This window comes from Lithobates pipiens, unplaced genomic scaffold (assembly GCF_037356315.1).
Source record: "Lithobates pipiens isolate NorthernLeopardFrog02 unplaced genomic scaffold, aLitPip1_a1.2 Scaffold_16, whole genome shotgun sequence".
Lineage (NCBI taxonomy): Eukaryota > Metazoa > Chordata > Amphibia > Anura > Ranidae > Lithobates > Lithobates pipiens.
Window position 1 is genome coordinate 14,320,408 of NW_027507748.1, and position 19,734 is coordinate 14,340,141.

Below are 19,734 nucleotides of genomic sequence, written 5' to 3' on the forward strand. Positions count from 1 at the left end.
TGATATATAATAGTTTTATGCTTAAACTATGTCTTTACACAATATAGAAAGTTTATTGTTTCCTTCCTTTTTTTCCCCCATTTCCACCCAAAACATTCAGGTACTCTAAGGTTTTTTTTTTTTTTGGTAGAGCTAGTTGTTAATGCTGGGTTTCTTTTTCCTGTCTTTCCCCGACGATGGGTACATTGTCTAAATAAGCAGGGGGAGTGTGTAGCAGCGGCTCCTGAAGAGCATGCGCTATGCGGTTTTTATAAAGTTAAAGTTGCCTAAACTGCAGTTTGGTTTGGGTACAATTATCTAAATTGGGCCTCAGCATCAGTCTGACTGGACTGTGAGATGTTCAGCCTGGCCACAGGGGGCACTGTCTCTTCCGGCAGGCATGGAGCTATGGTCTGGTCGGGTGCTTAAGTTACTCTCTCTCGGAGCCCGCCCAGTGGGAGTGGCGCTCTCACTGTGCTTTCTGGGAGAGGGCACTTAAGATGCGAAGGTCATGTGGTTCGGGGGTTTCCGGTCCAGAATGATGTGCTGATTACTTGGTCCTGGTCCTCCTGACCAGCCCCCAGGAGGGCTATGGCCGGGGGTGTGGATCCACCTGACTTTGATGTCTCTGGGCTGGCTAGCCTAAGGCAAGGAAACTAAGGAAGGATTCTGAGGTGGTTGGGTGCCGTCTCCGGTTCGGGAGAGACCCAGTGTACTTCCAGCATTCCAGGGGAGGACTCTTCAGAAGAACACCACGTACGGGTTGGTTTTCTTAACAAGAGCCTGGAAGGGCTGAAGTAACAGAGAGAATCCGGTCTTGTGGATATCGCCAAGCGGGCTGAAAGATCCAGGTATCCTACAAGTGTTCTACAGCTTAGTTTCCCTACATGTTCTACAACAACGTCTGTGACAAAGACTTTGTTCCTGAGTAAGCACCAAGTTGGCTGCTAGGCCTTGTGAGAGAGGGACTGTCCAACCTGAGTGATCATCCAGCTGCAAATGGCTATTCTCTGGATGCAGTCAGAGTAAGAGAGTTCTTTAACGTTTTTGGACTTTGACATTGAGAGAACCTGAACTTTCCTTTCCAACCCTCTGATCCCAAGTTGAAAGACTGTTCAATTGTCTGAGTTTTGCAAATAAAATCCATTCAAGTGGATCTATGGTCAGTCTCACGTTACTGGGCCATCTACCACGGGACATCCCCTAGACGTGCAACAAGGAGAACGGAAGGTAACGGTAAGCCCAAAAATAACCAGCAGCTCCTTTGGGGGTTAGTGCTACATATATATATATATGTAGGTATGTATATATATATATATATATATATATATATATATATATATAATATATATATGTACACATATATATAGATATATCTATATATCTATATATATATATATATATATATATATATATATATATATATATATACAGCACGATACCATTTATGGCTTTAAGATGAATCCTATACCATACACTACCACTGGCAGCCGCCAGAGGGAGTCCAATACAATGAAATACTTTTAGTGATCGTTTTATATATATATATATATATATATATATATATATATATATATATATATATATATATATATATATAAATAAAGCGATAACTAAAAGTATTTCATTGTATTGGACTCCCTCTAGCGGCTGCCAGTGGTAGTGTATGGTATAGGATTCAAAGCCATAAATGGTATCGTGCTGTGTTGAGCGCCATCTAGCGACTAGGAGGTGATATCGCGCTGTATTAAGCGCTATTTAGCGACCAAACGTGGAGTCGCTCTGTATTGTAGCTGCCATAAGTGATATTGCGCGCCATCTAGCGACCAGAAGGAGGTATCACACTGTATTGAGCTCTATCTAGCGGCCATAATTGATATCGCGATGTACTGAGCGCCATCTAGCGGCGGTCTCCGGTAGGGCGCTGTGAGTTTTGTCCTCTGTGAATAAAGCTGTGTGAGGCCCGGTGGATGTCCGGGGTGTCCTTGTGTCATGGCGGAGTACAAGGAGAGCCGATTCGTGAGCCGCCCAGAGACGCTGAACCCGGCCCAGTACTATGAACTGACCCCGGAGAAGAGGAGGTTACAGGAGGAGAGAGTGACCATCCGAGCCAAACTGAAGAGAGAATATCAACTACAACTCAATGACCCCAAGAGGAAGGGGCTGGTGGTGGGTGATGGGGCCTGAGGGGAGGTGGGCACAGCAAGTGACATGGTGGGCACAGCACAAGGGAGCAAGTGACATGGTGGGCACAGCACATTACATGATGGGCACAACAATGCATGTGGTATAGTGGGCACTGCACAACACATGACATGATGGCACAGCACAAAGCAGCAAGTGACATGGTGGGCATAGTACTGCACATGACATGGTGGGCACAATGCAACACTGCACGTGACATGGTGGGCACAGTACTGCACATGACATGGTGGGCACAGTACTGCACATGACATGGTGGGCACAGTACTGCACATGACATGGTGGGCACAGCACAACATTGTACGTCACATGGTTGGCATGGAAAATGACATGGGCAAAGCACAATGTAGCAAGTGACATGGTGGGCACAACGCATCAATTGATATGGTAGGCACAACACTGCACTTGGCATGGTGGGCACTGCACAACACTGCCCGTGACATGGTGGGCACTGCACAACACTGCCCATGACATGGTGGGCACTGCACAACACTGCCCGTGATATGGTGGGCACTGCACAACACACACTGCACAACACTGCCTGTGACATGGTGGGCACTGCACAACACACACTGCACAACACTGCCCGTGACATGGTGGGCACAACACTGCACGGGACATGGTGGGCACGGCACAACGCAGCAAGTGACATGGTGGGCACAACGCAGCAAGTGACAAGGTAGGCACATGATGACATGATGGGCACAACACTGCAAGTGGCATGGTAGGCACTGCACAACACTGCATGGGACATGGTGGGCACAACACTGGATGGGACATGGTGGGCACAGCACAACTCAGCAAGTGACACGGTAGGCACAGCACATGATGACATGGTGGGCACAACCAGGGCCGCTGATAAGGCAGTACAGCCAGCCCTCCTGTACTGGGCCTGGACAGGGTGATGGATATACTGGAGGGCTAGAGGTCCTCAGATGGAGGGTGATGGGTATATTGGGGGGGGTGGAGGTTCTCAGGTGATGGGTAGAATGGGGCGTAGAGGTTCTCAGGTGGAGGGTGATGGGTATAATGGGAGTTAGAGATCCTCAGGTGGAGGGAGATGGGTATAATGGGAGTAGAGGTCCTCAGGTGGAGGATGATGGGTATAATGAGGGTAGAGGTCCTCAGGTGGAGGATGATGGGTATAATGAGGGTAGAGGTCCTCAGGTGGAAGGTGATGGGTATAATGAGGATGGAAGTCCTCAGGTGGGGGGTGATGGTTATAATAGGAGGTGTGGGTTCTCAGGTGGAGGGTGATGGGTATAATGGGGTGTAGAGGTCCTCAGGTGGAGGGTGATGGGTATAATGGGAGGTAGAGGTCCTCAGGTGGAGGGGGGGTATAATGGAGGGGGTAGAGGTCCTCAGGTGGCGGGTGATGGATATAATAAGAAATAGAGGTCCTCAGATAGAAGGAGATGGGAATAATGGGGGGGGGGGGGAGAGGTCCTCAGGTGGAGGGTGATGGGTATATTGGGGGGTGGAGGTTCTCAGGTGATGGGTATAATGGGGCTTAGAGGTCCTCAGGTGGAGGGTGATAAGTATAATGGGAGTAGAGGTCCTCAGGTGGAGGTCGATGGGTATAATAGGAAAGAGAGGTCCTCCAATGGAGGGTGATGGGTATAATGGGAGGTAGAGATCCTCAGGTGGAGGATGATAGGTATAATGTGGTGGAGGGTTGATGGGTATAATGGGCCGTAGAGGTCCTCATGTGGAGGGTTGATGGGTATAATGGGCAGTAGAGGTCCTCAGGTGGAGGTTGATGTTCATAATGGGGTGTAGAGGTCCTCAGATGGAGGGTGATGGGTATAATGGGCAGTAGAGGTCCTCAGGTGGAGGGTTGATGGGTATAATGGGCAGTAGAGGTCCTCAGGTGGAGGGTGATGGGTATAATGGGCAGTAGAGGTCCTCAGGTGGAGGGTGATAGGTATAATGGGCAGTAGAGGTCCTCAGATGGAGGTTGATGGGTATAATGGGCAGTAGAGGTCCTCAGGTGGAGGGTTGGTGGGTATAATGGGCAGTAGAGGTCCTCAGGTGGAGGGTGATGGATATATTGGGAGGTAGAGGTCCTCAGGTGGAGGGAGGGTGATGGGTATAATGGGCAGTAGAGGTCCTCAGGTGGAGGGTGATGGGTATAATGGGCAGTAGAGGTCCTCAGGTGGAGGGTGATGGGTATAATGGGCAGTAGAGGTCTTCAGGTGGAGGGTGATGGGGAAAAATGGGCAGTAGAGGTCTTCAGGTGGAGGGTGATGGGTATAATGGGCAGTAGAGGTCCTCAGGGGGAGGGTAATGGGTATAATGGGCAGTAGAGGTTCTCGGGGGGAGGGTGATGGATATAATGGGCAGTAGAGGTCCTCAGGTGGAGGGTTGATGGGTATAATGGGCAGTAGAGGTCCTCAGGTGGAGGGTTGATGTTCGTAATGGGGTGTAGAGGTCCTCAGATGGAGGGTGATGGGTATAATGGGCAGTAGAGGTCCTCAGGTGGAGGGTTGATGGGTATAATGGGCAGTAGAGGTCCTCAGGTGGAGGTTGATGTTCATAATGGGGTGTAGAGGTCCTCAGATGGAGGTTGATGGGTATAATGGGCAGTAGAGGTCCTCAGGTGGAGGGTGATGGGTATAATGGGCAGTAGAGGTCCTCAGGTGGAGGTTGATGTTCATAATGGGGTGTAGAGGTCCTCAGATGGAGGGTGATGGGTATAATGGGCAGTAGAGGTCCTCAGGTGGAGGGTGATGGGTATAATGGGCAGTAGAGGTCCTCAGGTGGAGGGTGATGGGTATAATGGGCAGTAGAGGTCCTCAGATGGAGGGTGATGGGTATAATGGGCAGTAGAGGTCCTCAGGTGGAGGGTTGATGGGTATAATGGGCAGTAGAGGTCCTCAGGTGGAGGGTTGATGGGTATAATGGGCAGTAGAGGTCCTCAGGTGGAGGGTTGATGGGTATAATGGGCAGTAGAGGTCCTCAGGTGGAGGGTTGATGGGTATAATGGGCAGTAGAGGTCCTCAGGTGGAGGGTGATGGATATATTGGGAGGTAGAGGTCCTCAGGTGGAGGGAGGGTGATGGGTATAATGGGCAGTAGAGGTCCTCAGGTGGAGGGTTGATGGGTATAATGGGCAGTAGAGGTCCTCAGGTGGAGGGTTGATGGGTATAATGGGCAGTAGAGGTCCTCAGGTGGAGGGTTGATGGGTATAATGGGCAGTAGAGGTCCTCAGGTGGAGGGTTGATGGGTATAATGGGCAGTAGAGGTCCTCAGGTGGAGGGTTGATGGGTATAATGGGCAGTAGAGGTCCTCAGGTGGAGGGTTGATGGGTATAATGGGCAGTAGAGGTCCTCAGGTGGAGGGTTGATGGGTATAATGGGCAGTAGAGGTCCTCAGGTGGAGGGTTGATGGGTATAATGGGCAGTAGAGGTCCTCAGGTGGAGGGTTGATGGGTATAATGGGCAGTAGAGGTCCTCAGGTGGAGGGTTGATGGGTATAATGGGCAGTAGAGGTCCTCAGGTGGAGGGTTGATGGGTATAATGGGCAGTAGAGGTCCTCAGGTGGAGGGTTGATGGGTATAATGGGCAGTAGAGGTCCTCAGGTGGAGGGTTGATGGGTATAATGGGCAGTAGAGGTCCTCAGGTGGAGGGTTGATGGGTATAATGGGCAGTAGAGGTCCTCAGGTGGAGGGTTGATGGGTATAATGGGCAGTAGAGGTCCTCAGGTGGAGGGTTGATGGGTATAATGGGCAGTAGAGGTCCTCAGGTGGAGGGTTGATGGGTATAATGGGAGGTAGAGGTCCTCAGGGGGAGGGTTGATGGGGAAAAATGGGAGGTAGAGGTCCTCAGGTGGAGGGTTGATGGGTATAATGGGCAGTAGAGGTCCTCAGGTGGAGGGTTGATGGGTATAATGGACAGTAGAGGTCCTCAGGTGGAGGGTTGATGGGTATAATGGACAGTAGAGGTCCTCAGGTGGAGGGTTGATGGGTATAATGGGCAGTAGAGGTCCTCAGGTGGAGGGTTGATGGGTATAATGGACAGTAGAGGTCCTCAGGTGGAGGGTTGATGGGTATAATGGGCAGTAGAGGTCCTCAGGTGGAGGGTTGATGGGTATAATGGGCAGTAGAGGTCCTCAGGTGGAGGGTTGATGGGTATAATGGGCAGTAGAGGTCCTCAGGTGGAGGGTTGATGGGTATAATGGACAGTAGAGGTCCTCAGGTGGAGGGTTGATGGGTATAATGGGCAGTAGAGGTCCTCAGGTGGAGGGTTGATGGGTATAATGGACAGTAGAGGTCCTCAGGTGGAGGGTTGATGGGTATAATGGGCAGTAGAGGTCCTCAGGTGGAGGGTTGATGGGTATAATGGGCAGTAGAGGTCCTCAGGTGGAGGGTTGATGGGTATAATGGGCAGTAGAGGTCCTCAGGTGGAGGGTTGATGGGTATAATGGGCAGTAGAGGTCCTCAGGTGGAGGGTTGATGGGTATAATGGGCAGTAGAGGTCCTCAGGTGGAGGGTTGATGGGTATAATGGGCAGTAGAGGTCCTCAGGTGGAGGGTTGATGGGTATAATGGGCAGTAGAGGTCCTCAGGTGGAGGGTTGATGGGTATAATGGGCAGTAGAGGTCCTCAGGTGGAGGGTTGATGGGTATAATGGGCAGTAGAGGTCCTCAGGTGGAGGGTTGATGGGTATAATGGGCAGTAGAGGTCCTCAGGTGGAGGGTTGATGGGTATAATGGGCAGTAGAGGTCCTCAGGTGGAGGGTTGATGGGTATAATGGGAGGTAGAGGTCCTCAGGGGGAGGGTTGATGGGGAAAAATGGGAGGTAGAGGTCCTCAGGTGGAGGGTTGATGGGTATAATGGGCAGTAGAGGTCCTCAGGTGGAGGGTTGATGGGTATAATGGACAGTAGAGGTCCTCAGGTGGAGGGTTGATGGGTATAATGGACAGTAGAGGTCCTCAGGTGGAGGGTTGATGGGTATAATGGGCAGTAGAGGTCCTCAGGTGGAGGGTTGATGGGTATAATGGACAGTAGAGGTCCTCAGGTGGAGGGTTGATGGGTATAATGGGCAGTAGAGGTCCTCAGGTGGAGGGTTGATGGGTATAATGGGCAGTAGAGGTCCTCAGGTGGAGGGTTGATGGGTATAATGGGCAGTAGAGGTCCTCAGGTGGAGGGTTGATGGGTATAATGGACAGTAGAGGTCCTCAGGTGGAGGGTTGATGGGTATAATGGGCAGTAGAGGTCCTCAGGTGGAGGGTTGATGGGTATAATGGACAGTAGAGGTCCTCAGGTGGAGGGTTGATGGGTATAATGGGCAGTAGAGGTCCTCAGGTGGAGGGTTGATGGGTATAATGGGCAGTAGAGGTCCTCAGGTGGAGGGTTGATGGGTATAATGGGCAGTAGAGGTCCTCAGGTGGAGGGTTGATGGGTATAATGGGCAGTAGAGGTCCTCAGGTGGAGGGTTGATGGGTATAATGGGCAGTAGAGGTCCTCAGGTGGAGGGTTGATGGGTATAATGGGCAGTAGAGGTCCTCAGGTGGAGGGTTGATGGGTATAATGGGCAGTAGAGGTCCTCAGGTGGAGGGTTGATGGGTATAATGGGCAGTAGAGGTCCTCAGGTGGAGGGTTGATGGGTATAATGGGCAGTAGAGGTCCTCAGGTGGAGGGTTGATGGGTATAATGGGCAGTAGAGGTCCTCAGGTGGAGGGTTGATGGGTATAATGGGCAGTAGAGGTCCTCAGGTGGAGGGTTGATGGGTATAATGGGCAGTAGAGGTCCTCCGGTGGAGGGTTGATGGGTATAATGGGCAGTAGAGGTCCTCAGGTGGAGGGTTGATGGGTATAATGGGCAGTAGAGGTCCTCAGGTGGAGGGTTGATGGGTATAATGGGCAGTAGAGGTCCTCAGGTGGAGGGTTGATGGGTATAATGGGCAGTAGAGGTCCTCAGGTAGTCACATGTCTCTCTGTCCCCCTTAGCCAGACCCAGCGGTGGACCGATGGATGTTCGCGCGCAGTGACAACATTTATCCCAATTCCAGACTAACCCCCAGCGTGTTGCTGCGTGCCCTCGGCATGGGTGGACCCATGCTCCTCATGTACTTTGCCATAAAGTGGGATCGGGTAAGTGACTCTTTTATGTGATGTGAGTGAACAGATTCACTTAGGATAACCACGGTCAAAGCTTTTTTTTTTTTTTTTTTTTTTTTTTTATTTCTCTTTAGCGCGGGGAAGGATTTTGTGTTGTTGTTGTTTATTTTTTATTTTTTTTTTTCCTGCTGGGGAGAATTTATTTCTTCCAGGGGCCCCGAGTGCCACTAACCCTTTGCCCTTTTATCTAAATGCAGCCAAGGCGGCGACCGGCTTAGTTTGCTGCTACAGGTCAGGTGGGAAGAGTCCACCAATGACTGACTGAGCAAGTCAGGGAGCGAAAAAACAAAACAAAACCATCTGGTTGCATCCATTAGCATTCAAACGCTGACAACTTTAATAGTCCGGACAACCAAACAGAGACACCCCACACCCCCCCCCCCCCACCCCGCCCCCCGCCTGACCCACAAGGCTGGGTTTAAACAACTCAGTCCTGTATTTTCGTCTAACTTGTGGAAGTCCTTGGGGGGTGACCCTTGGTACCAGCACACCCCATGTTCTGAGGTTTATGCCTTGCCTGCTGTTCTGTGATTGGCCTGTATTTTTCTGGCGGGGGTGTCATTAATGAATTGACGTCTTTCTCTGTTTTTTTACTCCTTCACAGGAGCGGAAGTTGAGGGAGATCCGCGAAGGGAAGCACGACGATCCGTTTTCTTATCATGTCTGAGCCCCGCCCCCGCCCCCGCAGAGCCGTGGTCCAGCTGGCTCCATAATAAACCCATTTTTTTGTCATATAATGCTTCCATTGATTTATTCATTTTGGTTGGAAGTTTAAGGAACCTGTAATATATGTGGGAACAGAATTGTAAAATAAAGATGAAAATGTGTGAGATGTGGTGGGATGTGTTTACTTTACCGACATCCATTATTGAGTGACCTTCAGAGTGCCTCCAGAATGGGGATGGCGGCGGGTGGGCGGGGGGATGGGTTTCTTCATGCATCAGTCTGACCTCCCCCCCCCGACCACAAGCTGTAGAGTAATGGACTTCTAATACTGAGAGGAAGTTCACTTACATTCTGTACTAGAAGCGCGCACCTCTGTACGCTCCTAGTTCTTTCCTTTGTTTCCCAGTACAAAGGGTCTTGTACAGTAGTTTGAGCAATTCCTACAGCTGAGAAACTATGACCCCCAATGGTTTCCGAGACCCGGCCCTGCAGAGAGCATGAGAAGAGGGTGGCAGGGACTGGAACACAGAACAGGGCATTTTTTTTTTTTAAATTTACGCCCACTGACCCCCGACTTAGGGGCGCCTCTTCTGTCATGGAACATAGACGTAAGGGCACTTGTACCCTCACTGACCACCTCGGAAGGGGCACTTGAAACCTCACGGACTACTGATGTAGGGGCACTTGTACCCTCACTGACCACCTAGGAAGGGGCACTTGAAACCTCACTGACTACCGACATAGGGGCACTTGTACCCTCACTGACTACTGATGTAAGGGCATTAGTACCCCCCACTGACCACCGACGCAGGGGCACTAGTACCCCCACTGACCACCGACGCAGGGGCACTAGTACCCCCACTGACCACCGACCGTAGGGGCATCTCTTCTCTCATGGACCATAAACATAACGGCACTTGTGCCCTCACTGACCTCCGACGTAGGGGCACTTGTGCCCTCAATGACCACTGACGTAGGGGCATTTGTACCCGCACTGACCACCGACACAGGGGCACTAGTACCCCCACTGACCACCGACGCAGGGGCACTAGTACCCCCCACTGACCACCGACGCAGGGGCACTAGTACCCCCACTGACCACCGACGCAGGGGCACTAGTACCCCCACTGACCACCGACCGTAGGGGCACCTCTTATCTCACGGACCATAGACATAAGGGCACTTGTGCCCTCGCTGACCACCAACGTAGGGGCACTTGTACCCTCGCTGACCACCAACGTAGGGGCACTTGTACCCTCGCTGACCACCAACGTAGGGGCACTTGTACCCTCGCTGACCACCAACGTAGGGGCACTTGTACCCTCAATGACCACCGACGTAGGGGCACGCCTACTCTCAATGGCCACCCCGGCAGGGGCACGTCTACCACATGTGTGACTATAGTCACATGGGCTGCTCAGATGTGATTGGGAGGAAATGCTCAGCATAGAAACTCACTGATGACTGAGCATGTGCAGAACTGCCAACACTGCTCTGCAAAATCCATAACTGATTTGGGGACACGGACAGAAGGGGGGAGATATAGAGCAGCGGGATCAACCAGGCTTTTTGCCGTATACAGAAAACGAATCTCGTAGCAATGGAGTATGAACTCCATTAATTGATCGTTTTTTTTTTTTTTTTTTGTAATTTTGAATGCGGATTTAGCGACACTTTAAGGGGGTCAGGCATACAAAGCAGAATCTTGGAAGGATTGGGGTCACAACATGGTTGACGTGGGAAGAAGCAAGCAGATGAGATAAGCAAATATCATCTAAATCTGTTGGTCATGTGATGCAATCCAGTGCGATACTTCCTGTGATAAAGACCGATCGTTGCTGCTCTCTCTCCTTGTGCAGGGGGAGCTGGTCGTGTCTCCGCCCCCCTCCTGTAGCTTCCTGCAGGCCGCCTGTAGAGGATGGAGCCCCGTCGGGCCCCTCCCAGAGCTCTGCTTTGCTTCCTGCACAGGCTATGTACAGCACAGTGATTGTGTCACCATTACTTTCACAAGGTGACATCTGAGACATGTTTTGCACACAAAGTAGATTTATAGCTTTAGGGCTGTTGAGGAATAGAGAGTTCAGTTTTAAACATTTTTTAGACAGCTTTTAAAGAACAGTTCAGTTTTGAAACAATAGACTGTGGATGGAATTCAAAAAGGTGACACAGAAGAATATGATCTGGACATCTCAGCTTTGGTGACCTCTGGTGGTGAAGAGGTTAAGACAAACGTTCCCAGCTGAATAACTCTGAAAACCTACCTGGGAGCCCATTATAAGGGGTTCCCACCATCCCTGTGCTGAGTTCCCGGGTCTGTACACCCGCTGTGCCCATTATGAGGGGTTCTCACCATCCCTGTGCTGAGTTCCCGGGTCTGTACACCCGCTGTGCCCATTATGAGGGGTTCTCACCATCCCTGTGCTGAGTTCCTAGGTCTGTGCCCATTATGAGGGGTTCTCACCATCCCTGTGCTGAGTTCCTAGGTCTGTGCACCTGCTGTGCCCATGATGACGGGTTCTCACCATCCTTGTCTTGAGTTCCCCATTCTGTACACCTGATGTGCCCATTATGAGGGATTTCCACCATCCCTGTGCTGAGTTCCCAGGTCTGTGCCCATTATGAGGAGTTCCCACCATCCCTGTACTGAGTTCCCAGGTCTGTACATCCGCTGTGCCCATTATGAGGGGTTCCCACCATCCCTGTGCCGAGTTCCCGGGTCTGTACACCCGCTGTGCCCATTATGAAGGGTTCCCACCATCCCTGTGCTGAGTTCCCAGGTCTGTACACCCGCTGTGCCCATTATGAAGGGTTCCCACCATCCCTGTGCTGAGTTCCCGGGTCTGTACACCCGCTGTGCCCATTATGAAGGGTTCCCACCATCCCTGTGCTGAGTTCCCAGGTCTGTGCCCATTATGAGGAGTTCCCACCATCCCTGTACTGAGTTCCCAGGTCTGTACACCCGCTGTGCCCATTATGAGGGGTTCCCACCATTACCGCACACCTGCAGATTCAGTCCAGTCACTCACACTGACTCTGGTAGTCCTGATTAATTTTTATTATATTTTATAAGAAGTCAGAAATGATACAAAGGAACAAACACTAGGAATTCTGTGCTGTAAGATCCCATATCACATTAGCTGAACTCCGGAGCTAAATACATATGAGAAGACTTTTATTTGCTACAGTGTTTCTAATTGTGTTCAGCCATTCATTCCACCTCTACCGCACTGTATAGCCAGGGATTGTGACACCACCGTACATTGGTTTAAAATTACATTGTAATGTTTTCGAGAATATAACAGGACTGTCTTTATATGACTTCAAGTGACATAGCTGAGGCGGGGGCAGGGGCGGCGGTCGCTTCTTGCTCTCCGGTGTGGGGGGTGAAGTGGCTGCGGAGGGGCTCCCAGCAGCGGTAATACTCTTTATCCAGACGGTTGCAGGTCTCCAGCCCCCAGCGGGTGACGGCCATGCTCAGCGAAGACTCAAACATGAATGCCTGTGGAGGGGAGAGAAGCGATAATATTATACACTGATCTGTGTTCAGCTGATCAGTATAATAAAGCTGAATTCAGGGACAATCAAACATTGTCTGCGTGTGTATTCTTACTTTAATAAATTGCCGTGCAGCTGTCTTAAGCATTCGCACAGGCGCAATGAATTATCAGCATATTGTTTGTAATATGATTATTTCCTCTATTTGACAGCTCCATCTAGTGGCCATAAGGTAGTATTTTCCTGATACTCCTTAGTCATAAAAAAAATACTGCCTTATGACCACTAGATGGAGCCGACGATCAATACAGGTATTCATTGTGCCTGTGCCAATGTTGAAGGCCATTTTTATAAATTACATTGACCCCTTTATGTATTTTTTTCCGGATCTATGAAGTAATATAGTCTCAAAGCATTGTCTCATGCCCCCCCCCCTGTAGTTATTAATATATTAATATAATTATACAGGATTTTTGTAGCGGCAACAGTGTGCACAGCATTCTACAACGCAAGAGCAAACAGTACAGTTACAATACAATTCAATACAAGAGGAATCAGAATCATATATGTATGTATGTGTATATATAGTATCTTGCAAAAGTAAGTACACCCCTCACATTTTTGCAAATATTTTCTTCTATTTTTTCATGTGACAACACTGAAGAAATTACACTTTGTCTACAATGTAAAGTAGTGAGTGTACAGCTTGTATAACATTGTAAATTTCCTGTCCCCTCAAAATAACTCAACACACAGCCATTAATGTCTAAACCGCTGGCAACAAAAGTCAGTACACCCCATAATAAAATGAGTTTGATAATCTGAGTAATTTAAGTGTGACAAATATGCGCAAAAAAATCAGGAAGGGGGCAAATACTTTTTCACAGCATTGTGTGTGTGTGTATACACACACACACATATACATGCATACACATATACATTATATATATATACATATACACACACACACACATATATACACACACACACACACATATATATATATATATACACATATATATACATACACATATATATATATATATATATATATATATATATATATATATACACACACACGTACATATATATATATATATATATATATATATACATACATACATACATACATACATATATATATATATATATATATACACACACACACACACACACACACACACACACATATATATATATATATATATATATATACACATACATACATACACACACACAATGCTGTGAAAAAGTATTTGCCCCCTTCCTGATTTTTTATTTTTTTTGCACATATTTGTCACACTTAAATGACTCAGATCATCAAACTCATTTTATTATCACACAAAGATAACCCGAGGAAATACAAAATGCAGTTTTTAAATGAGGGTTTCATTTATTAAAGCAAAAAAAGCTGTCCAAACCTGCCTGGCTCTATGTGAAAAAGTAATTGCCCCCTAAACCTAATAACTGGTTGGGCCACCCTTGGCTGCAACAACTGCAATCAAGCGTTTGCGATAACTGGCAATGAGTCTTTCACATGGCTGTGGAGGAATTTTGGCACACTCATCTTTGCAGAATTGTTTTAATTCAGCCACATTGGAGGGTTTCCCAGGATGAACGCCCTGTGTAAGGTCATGATACAGCATCTCAATTGGATTTAAGTCCGTGCTTTGACTAGGCCACTCCAAAACCTAAAGTTTACTTTGTTTGAACCATTTGGAGGTGGACTTGCTGTTGTGTTTCGGATCATTGTCCTGCTGCATAACCCAAGTCCACTTGAGCTTGAGGTCATGAACTGATGGCCGGACGTTCGCCTTCAGGATTCTCTGGTAGAGCTCAGAATTCATGGTTCCATCAATCATGGTCAGTCGTCCAGGTCCTGAAGCTGCAAAGCAGCCCCAGACCATCACGCTACCACCACCATGTCTCACTGTTGGGATGATGTTCTTGTTATGAAATGTATTCGTTTTATGCCGGATGTTACGGGACGCACACCTTCCAAAGAGTAACATTTTCTCATCAGTCCACAGAATATTTGCCTAAAAGTCTTGGGGATAATTGAGATGTTTTTTGGTAAATGTGAGATGAGCCTTTGTGTTCTTTTTGGTCAGCAGTTGCTTTGGCCTTGGAACTCTCCCATGGACGCCATTTTTCCCCAGTCTCTTTCTTATTGTTGAATCATCAGCACTGACCTTACCTGAGGCAAGCGAGGCCTGCAGTTCTTTAGATGTTGTTCTGGGTTCTTTTATGACCTCCTGGATGAGTCGTCGTTGTGCTCTTGGAGTCATTTTGGTTGGCCGGTCACTCCTGGGAAGGTTCACCACTCTTCCAAGTTTTCTCCATTTGTGGATAATGGCTCTCACCGTGTTTCGCTGGAGTTCCAAAGCCTTAGAAATGGCTTTCCAGACTGATACAGGTCAGTGACTTTGTTTCACATCTGTTCTTGAATTTCTTTCGATTGTGGCATGATGTGTGGCTTTTTGTGATCTGTTAGCGTGCTTCACTTTGTCAGACAGCTTCTATTTAGGTGATTTGTTTTTGATTCAACAGGTCTGGCAGTAATCAGGCCTGGGCGTGGCAAGTGAAGTTTAACTCGGCTTTCCAAGAAATGGTGGTTAATCCCAGTTTATTCATGATTCAGCGTGGGGGAGGGGGCGATTATTTTTTCACATAAGGCCAGGCAGGTTTGAACAGCTTATTTCTCTTAATAAATGAAATAATAATTAAAAAAATGCATCTTGGATTTACTCGGGTTATCTTTGCGAAATATTAAAATTTGTTTGATGATCTGAATCATGTAAGCATGAGAAATATGCAAAAAAATAAAAAAAAATCAGGAAGGGGGCAAATACTTTTTCACAGCACTGTATATATACACATTTTTATATGTATATATATATATATATATATATATATATATATATATATATTTTTATATATATATATATATATATATATATATATATATATATATATATATATATATTATATTTATTCATATATATATATATATTTATATATTTATTTATAAATATATATATATATATATATATAAATAAATATATATATATATATATATTTATATATATATATATATATATATATAAATAAATATATATATATATATATATATATATATATAAATAAATATATATATATATATATATATATATATATATACAGTGGTGTGAAAAAGTGTTTGCCCCCTTCCTCATTTCCTGTTCCTTTGCATGTTTGTCACACTTAAGTGTTTCGGAACATCAAACCAATTTAAACAATATTCAAGGACAACACAAGTAAACACAAAATGCAATTTGTAAATGAAGGGGTTTATTATTAAAGGTGAAAAAAAATCCAAACCATCATGGCCCTGTGTGAAAAAGTGATTGCCCCCTAAACCTAATAACTGGTTGGGCCACCCTTAGCAGCAACAACTGCAACCAAGCGTTTGCGATAACGTGCAATGAGGCTTTTTACAGCGTCCTGGAGGAATTTTGGCCCACTCATCTTTGCAGAATTGTCCTAATTCAGTTACATTAGAGGGTTTTCGAGCATGAACGGCCTTTTTAAGGTCATACCACAACATCTCAATAGGATTCAGGTCAGGACTTTGGCTAGGCCACTCCAAAGTCTTCATTTTGTTTTTCTTCTGCCATTCGGTGGTGGACTTGCTGGTGTGTTTAGGATCATTGTCCTGCTGCAGAACCCAAGTTGGTTTCAGCTTGAGTACACGAACAGATGGTCGGACATTCTCCTTCAGGATCTCTTGGTAGACAGCAGAATTCATAGTTCCTTTTATCACGGCAAGTCTTCCAGGTCCTGAAGCAGCAAAACAGCCCCAGACCATCACACTACCACCACCATATTTTACTGTTGGTATAATGTTCTTTTTCTGAAATGCAGTGTTCCTTCTACGCCAGATATACTTGGACACACACCTTCCAAAGAGTTCCACTTTTGTCTCATCGGTCCACAGAATGTTGTCCCAAAAGTCTTGGGGATCATCAAGATGTGTTGTGGAGAAATTGAGACGAGCTTTGATGTTCTTTTTGCTCAGCAGTGGTTTTCTCCTTGGAACTCTGCCATGCAGGCCATTTTTGCCCAGTCTTTTCCTGATGGTGGAGGCATGAACGCTGACCTTAACTGAGGCAAGTGAGGCCTGCAGTTCCTTGGACGTTGTTGTGGGGTCTTTTGTGACCTCTTGGATGAGTCTTCGCTGCGCTCTTGGGGTAATTTTGGGCGGCCGGCCACTCCTGGGAAGGTTCACCACTGTTCCATGTCTTCGCCATTTGTGGATAATGGCTCTCACTGTGGTTCGCTGGATTCCCAAAGCTTTGGAAATGGCTTTATAACCCTTTCCAGACTGATAGATCTCAATTACTTTCTTTCTCAATTGTTCCTGAATTTCTTTGGGTCTCGGCATGATGTGTAGCTTTTAAGGATCTTCTGGTGGACCTTACTGTGTCAAGCAGCTCCTATTTAAGTGATGCCTTGATTGTGAACAGGTGTGGCAATAATCAGGCCTGGGTGTGGCTAGAGAAATTGAACTCAGGTGTGGACAACCACAGTTATAGTATGTTTTAACAAGGGGGGCAATCACTTTTTCACACAGGGCCATGATGGTTTGGATTTTTTTTCACCTTTAATAATAAACCCCTTCATTTACAAATTGCATTTTGTGTTTACTTGTGTTGTCCTTGACTATTGTTTAAATTGGTTTGATGTTCCGAAACACTTAAGTGTGACAAACATGCAAAGGAACAGGAAATGAGGAAGGGGGCAAACACTTTTTCACACCACTGTATATATATATATATATATATATATGAATAAATATATATTATATATATATATATATATATATATATATATATATATATATATATATATATTCATATATATATATATACACATATATATATATTTTTTATATATATATATATATATATATATATATATATTTTTTTTTTTTTAATACAATTATTAACTAATTGCTTTCTATGCAGCACCAGATGACCGGCTTACCATCGTCCCCTCAGCCACCCGCTCAGGCTCCAGTTTAGCGTTGCTGGCCTTCTCGAAGCACTCGTAGTCCGGCCCGTGAGGTGTCATGGCGCTGTGCAGGCTGCCCCCACCTGGCTGGAATCCCTCCTCCTTTGCTTCGTAGTGACCCTTAATCAGCCCCATAAACTCGCTCATACAATTCCCTGACGATAAAGGAGACAAAAGTTAACCACCATCTTCGAAATGCAGAATCAAGAAGGATGTCCACACCCAGGTACCACGATAATCCCACAGAAGAACTTGGTGGTCCTATAACAGTTCCATGGTGTGACAGGTCCTCTTTGCCTGTCGTACCTGGCCCCTGGATGACTGGACAGGACCAAGGCCGGATGTTGTACCAACAAAACGTTTATTTCTTTTAGGGGGGAAGAGTGTACATTTACCCAGGTGTGTCCCCACTGGAGAGATTTTAAATCACTTCCTATCCCAGTGACACCAGGGCAAAGTTCTGATATTAACACACTTCCTGTCTTAGGGAGACAACGTTCATTCACAGTATTGTATCTATGGAGGAGCAGCCTTGCCAATTGCCATCCTAGACTTTTCTCCTGATATGGACACCCCCACCTCCTCTTCATATGCATAACACATAAGGAGGTGTACAGGGTATTCCTACAAAGAGTTAGAGATGCCTTTCTCAACCATTTTAACACAAAGGACCCCTTGAAATAATCTTTAATCTCTGGCAACCCCTGGCGATAATAACTATATCTATAGCTCATGGTATAATAATGCCTGCTAACTATAATGGTCAGAGTAAAGATGCCCCCTACATTGGTGGTCAGTGCAATGCTTACATTGGTGGTTATTAAAGAAGAGCCCTCTTGACTTGTGATTGGTGGAAGTCAGTGAAAGAAGAGCCCCATTACACTGGTGGCCAGTGGGAAGAATGCTGCTTACATATAGATAAGGTCATTAGTGTCAGGGGGTTGCTTATCTGAGACTCAGAAACTGTTTGTAGCTGAAGGAACCCTTAGCACCTTTTGAAGGAATTCTGGTTGAGTTCCTTACATTTGTGGTCAGTGGCAGTGGCGGCTGGTGAAGTTTTAGGATGGGGGGGGGGGGGCGCCAGACCCCTCCCCTTCCCGGTTGGCCCGCCCCACTTCTCATAAGCCACACCCCTTATAGAATCCACCCACTCCTACCCCTGTATTCCACTCATAGTGTCAAGGGTATACAGCTCAGCATCACAGGACAGAGTATATAGCCCCAGCATCACAGGACAGAGTATATAGCCCCAGCATCACAGGACAGAGTATATAGCCCCAGCATCACAGGACAGAGCATGAAGCTGTGTTATTAATACATTCTTAGCTGTCCTTCTAATCCTGCCAGGGTTTGCCATGCCCTATCACCTGTGCCCAGGTACCGACCAGTCGGCTCTCCAGCTTACACTCTCTAGGACTCACTAGGCTGTATCCCAGCCATTTTCCCCCGAGACAGGGGACAGTGAGCAAAATATCCAATATAGGGGATCCTGCACCAATCGACATAAAAGTAGCCAGCCCGGAAATGAATTCCAATCCTTTCTCTTTATACCGATGCTTTGTAAATCAGCCCTCATTGCAGTACACAGCATGGGCAGAGGGCTGCCTTCCATAGGTGCTCTGGGCACAAGTGATTTTTATGATGTAACCCCCTGATAGAGGGTTGTAAGCACAGAGCTGCCACTTTATAAAGTACACACACTCACACAGGCTGACTTCAGTGGCAGAAGTCACACAGCACCTCCAGCCTTTATGAAGTTGAACCCGTCCCTTCCTGCAGCTTCGCTCTAGCTGAAGAACGGAGCTGCCGATGTCACTTCCGGCTTTCGTCTGATTCACTAAACCCGAAATGTCTAGATTTGAACAACAATGCTCCCGCCCGTAGAATCACAGTGATTTTACGAGCGGAAGCTACTCAGCGTTTTGTATTGCGCCACAAGGCGGGTTAAATGCCCACAAATGAAGCGCCATGTCTGCAATCTTGTGATTGCATTGACGTTGCGCTTCCCTTAGTGTCCCGCGCCACAGTGCACTTTGTTAACTGACTTTTTTTTTTTTGTTCCTAAAGGGGCCATTTTAAATATTTATTTATTTTTTGAAATTATGGACCGGCCGCCACTGGTCAGTGGTAAGAATGTTCCTTACATTGGTGATCAGTGGGAAGAATGTTCCTTACATTGGTGATCAGTGAGAAGAATGTTCCTTACATTGGTGATCAGTGAG

At 46.9% G+C, this 19,734-nt stretch overlaps 2 protein-coding genes across 2 annotated transcripts in view; one reads left to right on the forward strand and one right to left on the reverse strand.

Moving 5' to 3' along the window:
* Positions 1-1,920: 1,920 nt before the first annotated feature.
* Positions 1,921-9,129, forward strand: NDUFB4 (NADH:ubiquinone oxidoreductase subunit B4). Its single transcript, XM_077479600.1, has 3 exons — positions 1,921-2,148; positions 8,129-8,272; positions 8,904-9,129. The coding sequence occupies exons 1-3, from the start codon at positions 1,972-1,974 to the stop codon at positions 8,964-8,966; spliced, it is 384 nt and encodes a 127-aa protein (XP_077335726.1). The 5' UTR covers positions 1,921-1,971; the 3' UTR covers positions 8,967-9,129.
* A 2,876-nt stretch (positions 9,130-12,005) lies between these two features.
* HGD (homogentisate 1,2-dioxygenase) overlaps positions 12,006-19,734 on the reverse strand; it is an 87,190-nt gene continuing 79,461 nt past the window's right edge. The window contains exons 13-14 of the mRNA XM_077479599.1: positions 17,486-17,667; positions 12,006-12,464 (exon numbers count right to left, since the gene is read on the reverse strand). Coding sequence (XP_077335725.1) covers positions 12,276-12,464; positions 17,486-17,667 — 371 coding nt within the window. The 3' untranslated portion in view covers positions 12,006-12,275. The remainder of the gene's footprint in view (positions 12,465-17,485; positions 17,668-19,734) is intronic.

What these genes read in the sequence shown, in the direction of transcription:
- NDUFB4 (XM_077479600.1), top strand. Translation starts at nt 1,972, where the DNA reads ATGGCGGAGTACAAGGAGAGCCGATTCGTGAGCCGCCCAGAGACGCTG. An exon ending in CCAAGAGGAAGGGGCTGGTG is followed by an intron (nt 2,149 to 8,128) that starts GTGGGTGATGGG and finishes TGTCCCCCTTAG; the next exon opens with CCAGACCCAGCGGTGGACCG. An exon ending in TTGCCATAAAGTGGGATCGG is followed by an intron (nt 8,273 to 8,903) that starts GTAAGTGACTCT and finishes ACTCCTTCACAG; the next exon opens with GAGCGGAAGTTGAGGGAGAT.